Source organism: Micropterus dolomieu, unplaced genomic scaffold, assembly GCF_021292245.1.
Source record: "Micropterus dolomieu isolate WLL.071019.BEF.003 ecotype Adirondacks unplaced genomic scaffold, ASM2129224v1 contig_11413, whole genome shotgun sequence".
Classification (NCBI taxonomy): domain Eukaryota; kingdom Metazoa; phylum Chordata; class Actinopteri; order Centrarchiformes; family Centrarchidae; genus Micropterus; species Micropterus dolomieu.
In genome coordinates, this window is record NW_025740399.1 from 1 (window position 1) to 13,118 (window position 13,118).

General features: G+C 39.1%; 2 protein-coding genes across 2 annotated transcripts; one reads left to right on the plus strand and one right to left on the minus strand.

Annotated features, from left to right (window-relative positions):
• The first annotated feature begins 8 nt into the window (after positions 1–8).
• On the plus strand, positions 9–4,427 carry LOC123965821 (G2/M phase-specific E3 ubiquitin-protein ligase-like). The gene is made up of 6 exons (XM_046042172.1): positions 9–55; positions 150–463; positions 607–785; positions 969–1,075; positions 3,323–3,537; positions 3,619–4,427. Coding segments are annotated over exons 1-6 (1,053 nt in total). The 5' UTR covers positions 9–53; the 3' UTR covers positions 3,855–4,427.
• Positions 4,428–4,451: 24 nt separating this feature from the next.
• LOC123965822 lies at positions 4,452–5,964 on the minus strand. Its single transcript, XM_046042173.1, has 3 exons — positions 5,258–5,964; positions 4,840–4,949; positions 4,452–4,759 (listed from the first exon to the last, which is right to left on the minus strand). Exons 1-2 carry the CDS (start codon positions 5,914–5,916, stop codon positions 4,928–4,930), a joined length of 681 nt encoding a protein of 226 aa, XP_045898129.1. The 5' UTR covers positions 5,917–5,964; the 3' UTR covers positions 4,452–4,759; positions 4,840–4,927.
• Positions 5,965–13,118: the final 7,154 nt, after the last annotated feature.

Consider the following 13,118-nt stretch of genomic DNA (forward strand, 5'->3'; position numbering starts at 1 on the left):
AAGAAGACGAAGAGCCGGTTGCTGTCAATGTGACGAATTTTCAACACACAGCAATGTAATATGACAGCTTTTGACTATAGCACTCCAGTTTTTTCACTGTACAATAGTTCTGGTATATCAACAAATGAAGTCACTTTTTGTCATTACAGGGAGGAGACGGGCATTACATTACCTGACATCGTGGCAAACCTGTCACTTCCTATTGATCACAAAAAAGTCAGCCGGTTCAACATCTCAAGGGCTAACTTTTGGGATGGGGCAGTCAGAGGTTTCAAGCGTACAACCTATTCTGAAACCTGTGACATGCTGGTGAAATTTACTGATGATACTGGTGTTCTGGAAGAGGGAATTGACAGTGGTGGTCCAAGACGAGAGTTTTTGACTCTACTGATGAAACACCTAAAAGACCGGCCCATTTTTGATGGACCAGAAGGACATCGGTTCTTGGTCTACAATGCAAATGGTATGCATATTGGATAGATGTGTACTATAGGCTACTAATGGTTGGTTTATGCTCATTGACCATATATATAATCACATGACATATGCTTGTATATTACAGTAATGCATTGTTTGTTTTATTTTGCAATATGAATTAATTCACAGCTGTTAGGGAGGATGAATACTACCTGGCAGGAAAGATGATTGCTGTGTCAGTTGTGCATGGAGGTCCAGGGCCCCATTTCCTGTCGGAAGATCTTGTACATTATCTTGCAGGCCAGCCTTCATTCAAAGCAACAAATAGCTTAATAACTGATGAAGAAATAGGGAAAGCTTTGCAAGAGGTGAGAGTAGCATAAGGCTAGGGTATGGTAGGGCAGAATTTTACATAGTTCCTGCAGTGTTTTGAGACAATGATTACTTCCTATATCGCGTGCAGAATTTAATTAATTAATTAATTAGTTTTGAATGCTGCTTCATTGGATGCTCTGCAAGAATGTATGATGAGACACAGCACAATGTTACAGACAGCAGGTTGTCTGAGACATGTGGCTACTGTGGAAGAAAAGAAAGAAATCGTGTCAGACTACCTCCAATGGTATATTATTGACCGCAACTCATCTGTAATTGAAAGGTAAGATGATATTTGTGGTGATGATTTTCTTCTTTTTTTTATGTATTTATATACAAATTTTCTAGTTTGAAATGCCTCATGGTCCCCATCTTTGGTTTATGCAGGCATGTATATCTGTTATCAATTTGTCACTGTGACAGAATTTGTACCTTAGTGTATTTCAACTGATATGTGATGTTCCTTCATTCTGTCAAACTACAGTGCCTTCATTAAGTCTTCTCACCTTATAGATGTAATTTAAAATATATATTAATCCTTTTCCTCATCAATCTACACACAATACATCATAACGACAAAGCAAAAACAGAAATTAGATCTCAGGATTCTCCTCCTGACTAATTCTTCCATAGAGGAAAATCAGTCCAGTTACTCATTAAAGTGATCTGAATCTATTTCTGACCCCAGTTCTCATAGAGATCATGACATGCAGAGATGTTTTAGTATCTCTTGTGTGTGTCCCTGAAAATCAGATATAAAGAGTGTGGTGATGTTGATGGGTGTGTAAAGCTGTAGCTTCATACACGAGGAATCCAGGCAGGAATTACTTCCAAAGGTGCTTAACCCTAAAACAGGCAACGTGACTCACGAGTCACATCGTTTTTATTGTCTTTTTTTGGGGCATAAGAATGATTTTTTTCATCAAATCCTTATCACTTATGACAGCCTGGTCTGTCTTGAGTATGCTGGTCACATGATTTGCTTCAAATTTTTTGTGATCAATTAGTCAGCCTGACCTAAATAAAACATGGCTGCCAGTGGTGCAGAACAATCAAATTTTAGAAATAGTAAATATATATATTAAACTAATTAAAATAATGCTGACATTAATTGTAAACATTGTATTAAGGTGCTGAAGGAGAAAATTAAGTAATATGTTGTTCATGTTGTTATTTAGTTGTTGTTGTTGATGTTTTGAAATGTATGTGACTCCTGAGTCACGTTGCCTGTTTAGGGTATAAAAAAGGAATTACTCTAGCTCTATTTAAAATGCACTATTAATGATTGTAATTCAACAATGCTATGGAATATAGACCTAAGTTTGGTCTTGTTTTGTTTTGGTTTTAAATCAAATATACTATTTTTTTGTTTCATTTTTTATAGAATATGTATTTTAAAAAATATTTATTACAATAAAATCAAAGCCATATATATAACAAAGTTGTGTTCCAAATTTGAAGTTGATATCACAAAAATTGAAGTTCCCATGAGATTTTGTTTAGGCATAACACCAAAAATAGCCACCGGGTGAATAATTGTAAGCACTCTGCCATAACAAATTAATAAACTTATGTCCAAATATCACTTCTGTCACAAAATATGTAACCTTGAGACTTAGACCTTTCTGGCAATGTGTTTTGTCAAGATAAAAAAAGGTTTTGATCATAAATTATGAAACATGACAATGCCCAAAAGGGGAGGAGCCCATTAAAAGAATTTAGAGTACCGTTTCAATAGTTACGCAACGTCCAATTTCAAAATGGGTTTCACAGGCTGTCTCGAGTTCGTAAGCTTTTGAATGATATATCATTTGTCAACATTAGATCTGGTGTAAACATGCAGTAACAGTCAACAGATTAATGACTTGGTCCTTTTTTATACCCTAATCAGGCAAAGTGACTCATAAAATCCAAAAATATATCTAATTTTTTTAAAATTCTTTTGGATATGTTTTATTTAAGTCCAGATGATATAAAAAATTACTAGAAATTATTTTTTGCTTAGCATTTTCCACTCTTGCCTGTTTAAGGGTTAAACAGCGTACTGAGAAAATGGTTCATTAACTTGTGTGAATGTGATATTTAAGTTTTTAATTTTTATGAAATTTGCTACAATTTCTAAAAAGCTGTTTTTGCTTTGTCATGATGATGTATTGTGTGTGTAGAGTGAGGAGAAAAAAGATTGATATTACTATTTGAAATTGATTATATAATGCGACAAAGTTTTGAAAATGTGCAAGGGGTGTGTAGACTTTCTGAAGGCATCGTATGAGTGCTCAAGCCACCCAACTGTCTGTGTCATTCCAGTCTTTTGTTTCTGTGTTATACTTAGTTTGTAACAATTAACATTTAATGTGCAATGCAAAAATAGGGTTTCTTAAATCAATTTTCAACATAATTTTTCCCCCCAAATGTATGTTTAAGGTGGATATTAATTGTAGAGAAGAGAATATTTAATAGTTTTCTTTAGATAATTTAAATTCAATTGGCACTACACAGCAGTGAAACGATGTTTTTGTTCACTCTGTAGATTCAGAGACGGTCTTTCAACCCTGGAGTTTTTGAATGCACTACAGCAACACCCTACTTTGCTGGCCCCTGTCCTGTACCACTCCGAAAGTCGAATCACTGCTTCTGAACTTCAGAGACTCTTCAAAACTGACCTCAGTCCTTCGGGGAGTAATCGAAGACTTAAAGAAAGTCAAACCATGGCCTACTGGGCAGACTATCTCCTTGATTGTGAAGGTTTGTTAGTTCATTTGTTTTGTATAACTAGTTAAGAAAACACATGGAAATGATGTATCTGAATTGTTTTTTTCTTTGCAGAAGACCAGGCTGCTGTGTCTGTAGAAGATATTTTGATGTTTGCTACTGGGCTGTCCTCACTTCCCCCATCTGGCTTGGAACCACTGCCACAAATAGAGTTCCTGGATGACTCTGTGTTCCCAATGGCAAATGCATGTTCAAACACTTTGAAATTACCACTCCTAGACTCATACACTTTGTTTAAGTCACAAATGGACTTTGGAATTCAAAATAGTCCAGGATTTGGGTGTTTCTAAGCTATACGATGGATGACCCCTAGAGTTAAGACTCTGAAACAGTTGTTGTTTAAGGTGTTCTTTAAAGGGATAGTTCACCCCAAAATGAAAATGCTGTCAGTAATTACTCTCCCTCATGTTGTTCCAAATCCATAAGAATTTCGTTCATCTTCGTAACACAAACTAAGATATTTTTGATTAAATCTGAGAGCTGGATCACTCCTCCATAGGCTTCTAAGGGATCGAAACTTGCTGGCCCAGAAAAGTTATAAAAGATATAATTAAAATAGTCCGAGTGACTACAGTGATTCAATCTTAAGTTTATCAAGCGACGAGAATACTTTTTGTGCGCAAAAACAAACAAAAATAACGACTTCATTCAACTATTAATTTCCTTCGCTGTGGGCCTCGAGTGAGTTTGCGTAGTGTAACAGCGCAGCGCTTCTGTTGTACGTCACACGCATGACCAGCGTGAGCCTACGTGTACATTTGTACATTTTGAAAATGTTTTAGATCCATAACTCTCAAATTGGGATCCCTTTGTGAATCACTTGTTTTAGATAAAGAAACAAGTGTAATAAATGCTCATTACTATTTTTGACTCATTTGATTAATTTACTTCACACTTAAACAATTAAGCTTTGAGTGACAGATTCATAAATATTGTGTTCAGACAGGCAGCAGTGTTTCACCACTTCAAAAAAAACCTTTTTGATCATTTCATAGCTGAGCCATTTCTTTTAGTTTCATATACAGTTCTGATGCAGACTCCCAGTTCTCCGGCTTCTGTATCTGATTGTGTCCCATGGCAAAGTCCAAGTATTCCTGCATGTTTGGGTCCCCACAAGGAGTCATTGACAGGCTGGCCTCAGGAAGGGCATCCAGTTCAGCCTGTTCCACTTGAAATCCAGTCTCTGGAGCCAAACCTATGTTAAATAGAGAACATAATTGCAGTTCTTTTCATCTAAGTTAAAACATTCTATTAATACTATGATCTCTTTATTACCTGTGTGGTAAGTAGTAGAGTTCATAGGGCATTCCTCCTGGACATGCTGCTGTTCTGGAAGGGCAAATCCTGTGACTGTTCCACAGTCTCACACACTCATCCAAGTCCTTCTGAATAACATCACCAAAGCAATATCTCAATAAGCACTGATGCTCATGACTCCCATTGAAGTATCCAGCATCTCATATATATACACATATGTTTGAATAATGAAATCCAAGGTTAGTTGTAAAGAAATGTATGGTCTGTGAATCTTTTGGTCATTCAATTTTCTTTTCAGGAACAACTACTTTTCCTGACGGGCAGGACTTGCTTTACATTTTTTATAGATCTTTATTGTGCTCGTTTTTCATTACTCGTTCCCAAGAAGAAAACCGAATGACCAAAGATGCAATGACCCTATATGAAGACAACTCACCTTCCCTTTCTAAATATAGACCACCAGGACTCAATACGCTGGTTATTTACAGATGAGCCATACATGTGGCTGGACGCTCCAGAGTAGTAGTCACTGTGATGGTGGCGTAGGGTACATTGAATTGCAGCCATTATGCCGTTCTCAGTGCCGCAATCAGTCCTCAGTCTCATGGGGATGACACAGAGGTTTCGCACACATGACATGAAATATTGAGCAATCACTGTTGGGTTATTATTTGTTGGTCCACATTCAAGCCACAATACTTTACGTGAAAATCCATCTATGCATCCCGAAATGGCCAAACCGAATGGCTTAAGTTTGTCGTAACCATCTTCGTGCCACATATAGTTAGGTCCCATTGAGTGATAGGTTCTTTTTGTAAACCTTCTGCGTACTCTGCTCTCACACCCTCGGGGATTGAGCTCCCGGAGGAAATCCATCACATCATCTCTCTTCACTCGAAGATTGTACTTTTGTTTAAGTACCTGCCACATCGTGCGGTAGCCAAATAGTTGTCCAGGTCCACGAAGTTCAGATCTGATGGCGTTACTCACGGCGTTTGGAGAGGAATAATCCTTTCTGCGGTACATCCCGGCTTCGTTCACTTTACTTTTAAGAGTCCTCAAGCTGATGTTTACACCGTGTAGACCTGACATCATGTCCACGATTACAGCGTACGAGTGGCCCTCGTTAAAATACTGAACGCAATGATGCAGTATGTCTGGTTCGCATCCTTTAAAAACTCCAAACACCGACCACACGTAAAGCAAAACCGCGTTAAGCTGCTCAAGTGTTTACCACAAAACGGGCAAAACATCCCTCGGTCGCAGTCCATGTTCGGTCACCAAAAACTTATTTTTCCTATTGCTATATGCTTCATATTCACGCCATATTCTCCACATTGAAAACACGAATTAACCGCGCTCACCAACAACACCTATCACCCGCGCTCACTCGTCACTTCCGGTATGAAGTACATTCCCTTTCCGTGAGGGATCGATCGTTTGTAAATTTGTTTCGGGACGGGAAAAAGTGTTTTGCGTCTTGCTAATTTGTTTTCTAAAATGTCAATTTGTTTTGCCCTTGGTAAAAAATTTTCGCCCATGTAATTGTGTTTTATGGTTGGATAAAAATGTTTTCCAAAATGTAACTTTGTCTCAAGCTTTGAAAAAGTGTTTCAGTCTTTGTAATGTTGCTTTGCACTTCCCGGCCACCGTAACCTTCAATGAGTACAAGCTCCACTTCCTGGACTTTGTTGTACACCTTGCTGCACCTGATAACACAGAAAGGAGGATCAGCTTAGTGAAAAGTTTGTAACACCTGAACACCTGACATTGTTCTCTTCCTGCTACTGTAGAGAGCAGTCGTGCTTTTCCTACTCTCCCCTCTGATCTTGGCTTGCTCCTATTTTCTGTCTACTTTGGTCGTGTGGAAGGTTTTACATCAGAACGGTGAACTGTTTCCTAACATCTCAGTCTGTGGAAGCGCAGAGGAGGATCGACACCATCGGGTCCAGTCTGGTGAGCTGCTGAGAGTAACCACAGGTCTGACAATGACATTAGAAGAAATGTCCAAATCACTACATGAACTGGATGCACGTATGACGCTGAGGATGAGAGCGACTGAAGGACACTGATCCGGATAAATGTTACCGAATCAACCTAAATTGGATTAAAAATGATTGTCTCAGTGTCTCTTCCCTCCCCCTCCCCTCCTCCACCCGAGCGCGAAAACAACTTGCAGCTGGCCTTCGTATCTTCTCCTGCGCACTGGTTTATCTCTCCTCTAGGACAAGGCCAATGAACTGAACTTTTTTTAACAACATAGTCAGTCTGAAGCCTCATACAAACACAGACTCATTATCTTACTCGCACCCCCCCCCCCTTTATTTCTCTTCCTCACGTCACCTCAGAAAATCCCACCATGTGACCGCATGTAATGTGTGTTGTCTTGTGTATTATTATGTATTGTATGCATGCACGTGCAGAGGGGGGTGCTATGGGTGCTTGAGCACCTGCCCTTTGATGCCCAAAGTGCCCCTTTGTCAATGACAGATTTCATTACTTAATTAATTTTTAAATGTGTAAAGGTCCTTTTGTGAAGGCCTGTCGAATCAAAGTATTAGTAAAAATAATTTCTCAGTAAATAAAATGACCCACATGATGACCTTTCAGCAGCTCTGCCTGCAGGACACCTGCGATCCCGCCGGTCAGAGGGGTTTACCTCAACGTGCATGTTGTGGGTTGTTGGATGTATTTTACAAGAAAGACGCAAAGAGAGCAGCACAGTAGTTGCATATTGCTGCGTGTCGCCAGTAGAAGTAACTTTACCTGCCGACTAACACTGCGCCGACAGCTAACGTTGCTCTACACACAGATAAACAAAAGTTGCTCTGTTCACTTCGTTCTGCTGTTTGAGGGAGAAAAGTTTCACGGGCGTCGTGAGGTCTGGTATTTTTTATATAATTTGACTAAAAACCTTTCACTTCAACTAGGATTATTACAGTAACTTCATTAAAAACGTAGTGTGCCTTAAAATAATTATAACAACTTTGGTAAAACTGTTTTATTGCTTATCAGCCCTTAAAATGATCATTTAAATCAGAACAGTATTTGAATAGATAGCAAACCTATTATATGAACTAAATAACTGGAAATACATGTAATAATGTCAGTGTCAATATAAAATAAATAATATTCCTGACATTGAAGAAGAAATGACTCTATTAGATTTCAGAAAAAGGTATGAAATGTTAATGTGAAGGTAAATGCTGCTCTGTCATGGTTATTATGGGCCGACAGAAAGAACACACACATATTTTTAGATTTATGATTAGACATATAGTCAATCAAAATCCAATATATCTCTCAGATTAACAATGTAATATATAAAATCATTATCACAATATTGCCCACACACACACACACACACACACACACACCTGTCTGTAGATTTGTCTCTCTTACTGCTGTCTTGGCTAACCTAGTTCTTTCTCCCAGTACTGTTTCCTTCCCAGATTATTTCCCACACTTTTGTTAACCTGGAATCTTATTTCCTCTCCCTGCAGCTCTGTGAGCGTCTCCCTCTTATTTTCAGCCTTGGCAGCGGCTGCAGCTACAGCAGGTCAGTCATAGTGAGTCTGTCCCAAATACTGTCAGCAATCTTTACATCTCGTCATGGTCACATATTTGTTTCATCAGCTTATATATCTTCTATGTTTGTTATAATATCTCTAGTCACAGAGTAGTATCAGCAGCAACCAAAGCAGCAGCAGCAACATCCCCAGCAACCCCTCAACAGCAACTGTTCCCTGTAAGTTCTGTCAGCCCACCGTGTTTTAAAGCTAGATCTGGGAATTCCCTGTGTTTCTTTTTCAAAACTGTGTCACAGCATTTGTTGATGTATCGATACAGAAGCATCTGTATAATCAAGGATTAAATAACAATATATTTCTCTATCGATATTTTGAGAACAGCCCTAGTTAAATCCCTGTTCCATGTGCCCCTTTTATACTTTGAGCACCGGCCCTTCCAAAGGTCTCTGCACGGCCCTGTGTTCTATAAATGCAAGCCATTTACCACACAGTCTGTGATTTTTTGCCAACTGTCCTTAAAGGCATTTAGACTCGACGGTGATCCTTACTGCTTACCAAAGAACCGGCGCTCCAGCTCTTTCCCATTTTAGATGTGTTGTTTGTGTTTTAGCCGATTCAAGCTAACACTGCTGCTCGTCTTACCTGCCGCTCAGCGAGCATAGCTGCGTTCTGTGACATCATAGCCTCTATGATGTCTGTTGTCATGTTTGTGATGATCCCAGGTGGTGTATGTGAATAGACGGAGTGTGTGTGTGTGTGTGTGAACAGAGACCCAGTGAATAGAGAGAAACGGGTCAGCACCTTGTTCAGCAGTAAATGTACAGTAGAAGTTACAGAGGCCGGTGAATAATGACTGCAGCTTCTCAAGACTAGAGAGGTTCCGTGTGTTGCTGTTGAATAAAGAGTGAAGGAGGTTTGCCCCAAAGTTAGCACTGACTTCGGTCCTGGAGATCAGTCACTGTATTTTTGTAACAATTATTTCAAATAACTGGCTAGTTTTTTACTCTGCTGTGTTTTAGATGCTGTGTGCTTACATGTCCTTCGTTTGATGATGTTTGAATTGTTTTAATTGAATATTTTCCTACCTCATGCCCGATGGGGCTGGTCTTACCAAATAACCGTCACCAAATAATAGTTAAGTATTGATAGTGGTATCGATAAAGAATCGGATCATTAAGCAGTCTCAATAAGGGTACCAATATCAATAAAAATTAATGATCCCCATTCCTAGTAACTATTTTAGTTCCTCTCAATAATCCTACCGATAAATAAACTAGACTCTGTGTCTTAGATTTAGGCTTAGAAAAGTATTTTGCTTCAATACATATTTAAATATTGTCACACCTTCTACAGCGCTGCTAAAACATGCCCTCTTATTGAGGCTAACATGCTCTCGGACAGCAGACGCTGTGGATTCTGCTATATTTCAGCAGAGTAAATGGTTACCATGGCAATGGCGTTCATGAGTTTCGGGGGGAGGAGCTTCTGAAGGAGCATTGAGGGGAGGGGAACGTTTGTTCGGCAGTTGGACTCACATATCAACAAACTCTCTGCAGAATCGCAGAGTATCGCTTTAAGAAATGCTGCATCTTTTCAAGACCAAGAAACCTGTTTTGGTTTTCCATTGTGGAAAAGTTGAACCAGTGCCGGCTTCCAAATCCTTTATTTTTTATCACCTCCGTCGAGGTTCCAAGCGATCTGAGGCGATACTAAAATGTGACGTGAAAACACAGTGGACTGCTGATTGGTCAGAGAGAATCGTCACTATTCACTGCGTCATCATTGTGCGCACCAACAGAAAGTTTTAGATTTTACAATTTTCATACGTTATTCCATCACTAAATCCACTTCTGTGGATTCCAAGAAATCAGCTGTGTAGGTTTCAAATATTGACAGCTTTACGAAAAGTGACGGCGGAAGAAAAATGTGCTTGAAGGTTTTCCGAGCCGAGAAGCTCCCCAAGTTGCGGCGGTGGAAGCCTGCACACAGAGCCCTCTGGAGACTCCAGCAACAGCAGCAGAGGAAAACACAGCTGTTTGATTTTCATAGAGCACATCTGTCTTTACATTCTGAGTAATGTTGGTACGTTTGAACTTAAATCAAGAGACAGCTAGTGTGAGTGGGTCCCGGGTGTGTGTCACGCATTTAGGTCCATCTACTGAAGAATATACTCGGGGAAACACTGTACTGTTATTGTGTGCTGCCAAAAAATTTGGACAAACTGTATTTTGATGCTTTGGCAACATTGTTCTTGAACCTTTCCTGCCAATAAAGCAATCTGAATTGACATTCTGTAGGTAATTTGTCACTTTTTTGTTGCTGTTTTTATATCCTCATGACAAGTAGTCTCCCCATTACAGGGGAGAAAACAAAGAACTAACCTTCATCACTGTTGAGATGTCGACAATTTCCTTGGACGTCTTCTTCATCAAATTCTACCTCACTGTGACCACTATGAAGAAATTCATTCTGCTCCAGAAAGAAATCAAAAAGGTGCAGTTTTCACTGATTGTGCTGAGCTGGTTCAGAGCATGAAAGGAAGGCAGTTGTGATAGAAGAGACGTAGGTGTGTACAATTATTCATGCATCCTTTATATTGCTACTTTCCCATCCTCTTCTACCGTCACTCTTCCACCAGAAAGTATGTTGGAGGAAGCAGGGAAAGGAAAAGTAGAAAAGTGAATGAGAGGGAAAAAAGAAAAGATCACAGATGTCTTTAACAGTTGTTAAATATTTATCAAAGTCAAAGTAATTAAATTTAATATCAATCTACCCAGTTCACTTGAACATATCAAACTGGCATTAGTTCCTTATTGTGGCCTTGTTGTCATGGTGACATTGCTTACTCTTGACAGCATAGGATATGTTAATTTCTTGTTAAAGTCTTGAACTGTCAACAGGGCGACAAGGGAAGAGTTCATGAAAATGCATTAACAGTGGTCTATTGCGATACATCTGCAAGACATGCATGAATACCTATTTTAAAAGAGGTATGAGTTGGTTGATTAAGACCTGAGTACAAAGTTAAAAGATTAGCTGTCACACAATCTTCAAATGTCTTATTTTTCCTTCTTCTTTTTGCTTCCAGTGCCCCTTCTTCAGCTTCTGTACTACTTGTGAAGTCGCAGTTGTCACATTCTTTAAAGTCATCTACAAATCATAAATAACATTTAACACAGGCAAAGCAAAAAGCTACTGCCACATGACAAAAGGCACATAATAGATGCGACATGTAAGTGTACCCACCAGATCTCATCTTCTCTTTCAGAAGAGGAAACTTTCTCCAACACTCATTCAAATGTCTTTTGGTCAGAACAGTAACATTTTTTCTGTCTACCCAGCTGTGTAGCACCGTCCCTTCTTCTTGCCTTTTCCTTTCTTGCCACACTGCCCTAACCCAAGCCATCCTGAAACAAAGCATATTGAAATAAATTTAAACATTAACTTAAAAACAGAAATCACTCCAAACAATATAGAGACAATTCCAAATTAACTGCATGTTTCATCATACATTAACTACTCAGTGGTGGATGCTGTAAATGCATCAAATTCATCAAATTACTATTACTGAGGGAAACAAATATTTCCATTACAGCTTCCCATGAACAGGCTCATCTGTGGCACATTGTAATATCCAGTAACTGTATATTTAAAATATAGATATATAAAACTAGGCAGCAATCAAAGTTTGTGTAAACACAGTGGAAACATTGGCAAAAAGCTTTACTAACAATAGGTCAAAACATATGGCAACAATATTACATCACAATTTCAATAGTGTGTGTGCACTAACAAGCACTATATTTCTGATGCAGGTGCCATTATAGGCTCTGTTGTAAAGGTCATGTGCTCACTAAAATTAACCAACACACGATATACAGGCTCCTGCTTCCCAGCAAAGCAAATACACTAGTGTTTTGACCCTGAGGTCATATTTTGTTGTTTGTTTATCTCTCCCGGCACTGTCAGCTGTTCTCCTCCATTAGAGAGTGTGTGTGTGTGTGAGTGTATGCAGGTACTGGAGAACAGGTGGACACTCTGGATTGGTCCGGTTGAGCTGATTGGAGCCTCCTGATTGGGCACCTGGATGACAGCAGCCATCTTAAGCCCCACTGACAGGAACTCTTCTCTCTCTCTGCCATTCCCAACCTGCCTGAGGACTGTGTGTTATGTCTGTGTTTATTGTGTCTGGTCAGATGTACGACCAGGCTGGGCCAGTTAAGCCTGGTCCCCACCTTCACCAACTTAATAAACTTTGTCAAAAAATACTGCATTAGTTTCTATTATAGTCAATAAATTTGCAATCAAAAACTTCTCTGGAGACGGTCAAGAGTCGGTGCAAAAGAGTTTATTCCAAAACAGGACACATAAACCCGTCCAACATCCCAGCAGGTCGGAGGATGAAGTCCATCCTGTGGTCTGCAGATATTCTTATATACATCTCTTCTGGTTTGCCCTCCTTTCCTCATGATGAACTTCTTTTCCTCTGTTCCCCAGCTGTCAGTTATTACTGTATTGTAGACTTTCTACATCTTTATACTACTGGATAAGAAGTTCATCATTTACATTTCAACTTCAGTCTCACTGTGTTTTTTAAAGGTCACGCCTGCTTGATTTGACACAGAATTGTGTTTTTTAACCAATTAGTATAACAATAACATAAGTAAAGTTGCATTTTTCATTAATGCTTGGTTTCTTACAGCATTCTTGATGTTATGCTGGCTGCTTTCTGCTTTCTGCTTATCATCTGTCTGTTGTGTTTTTACC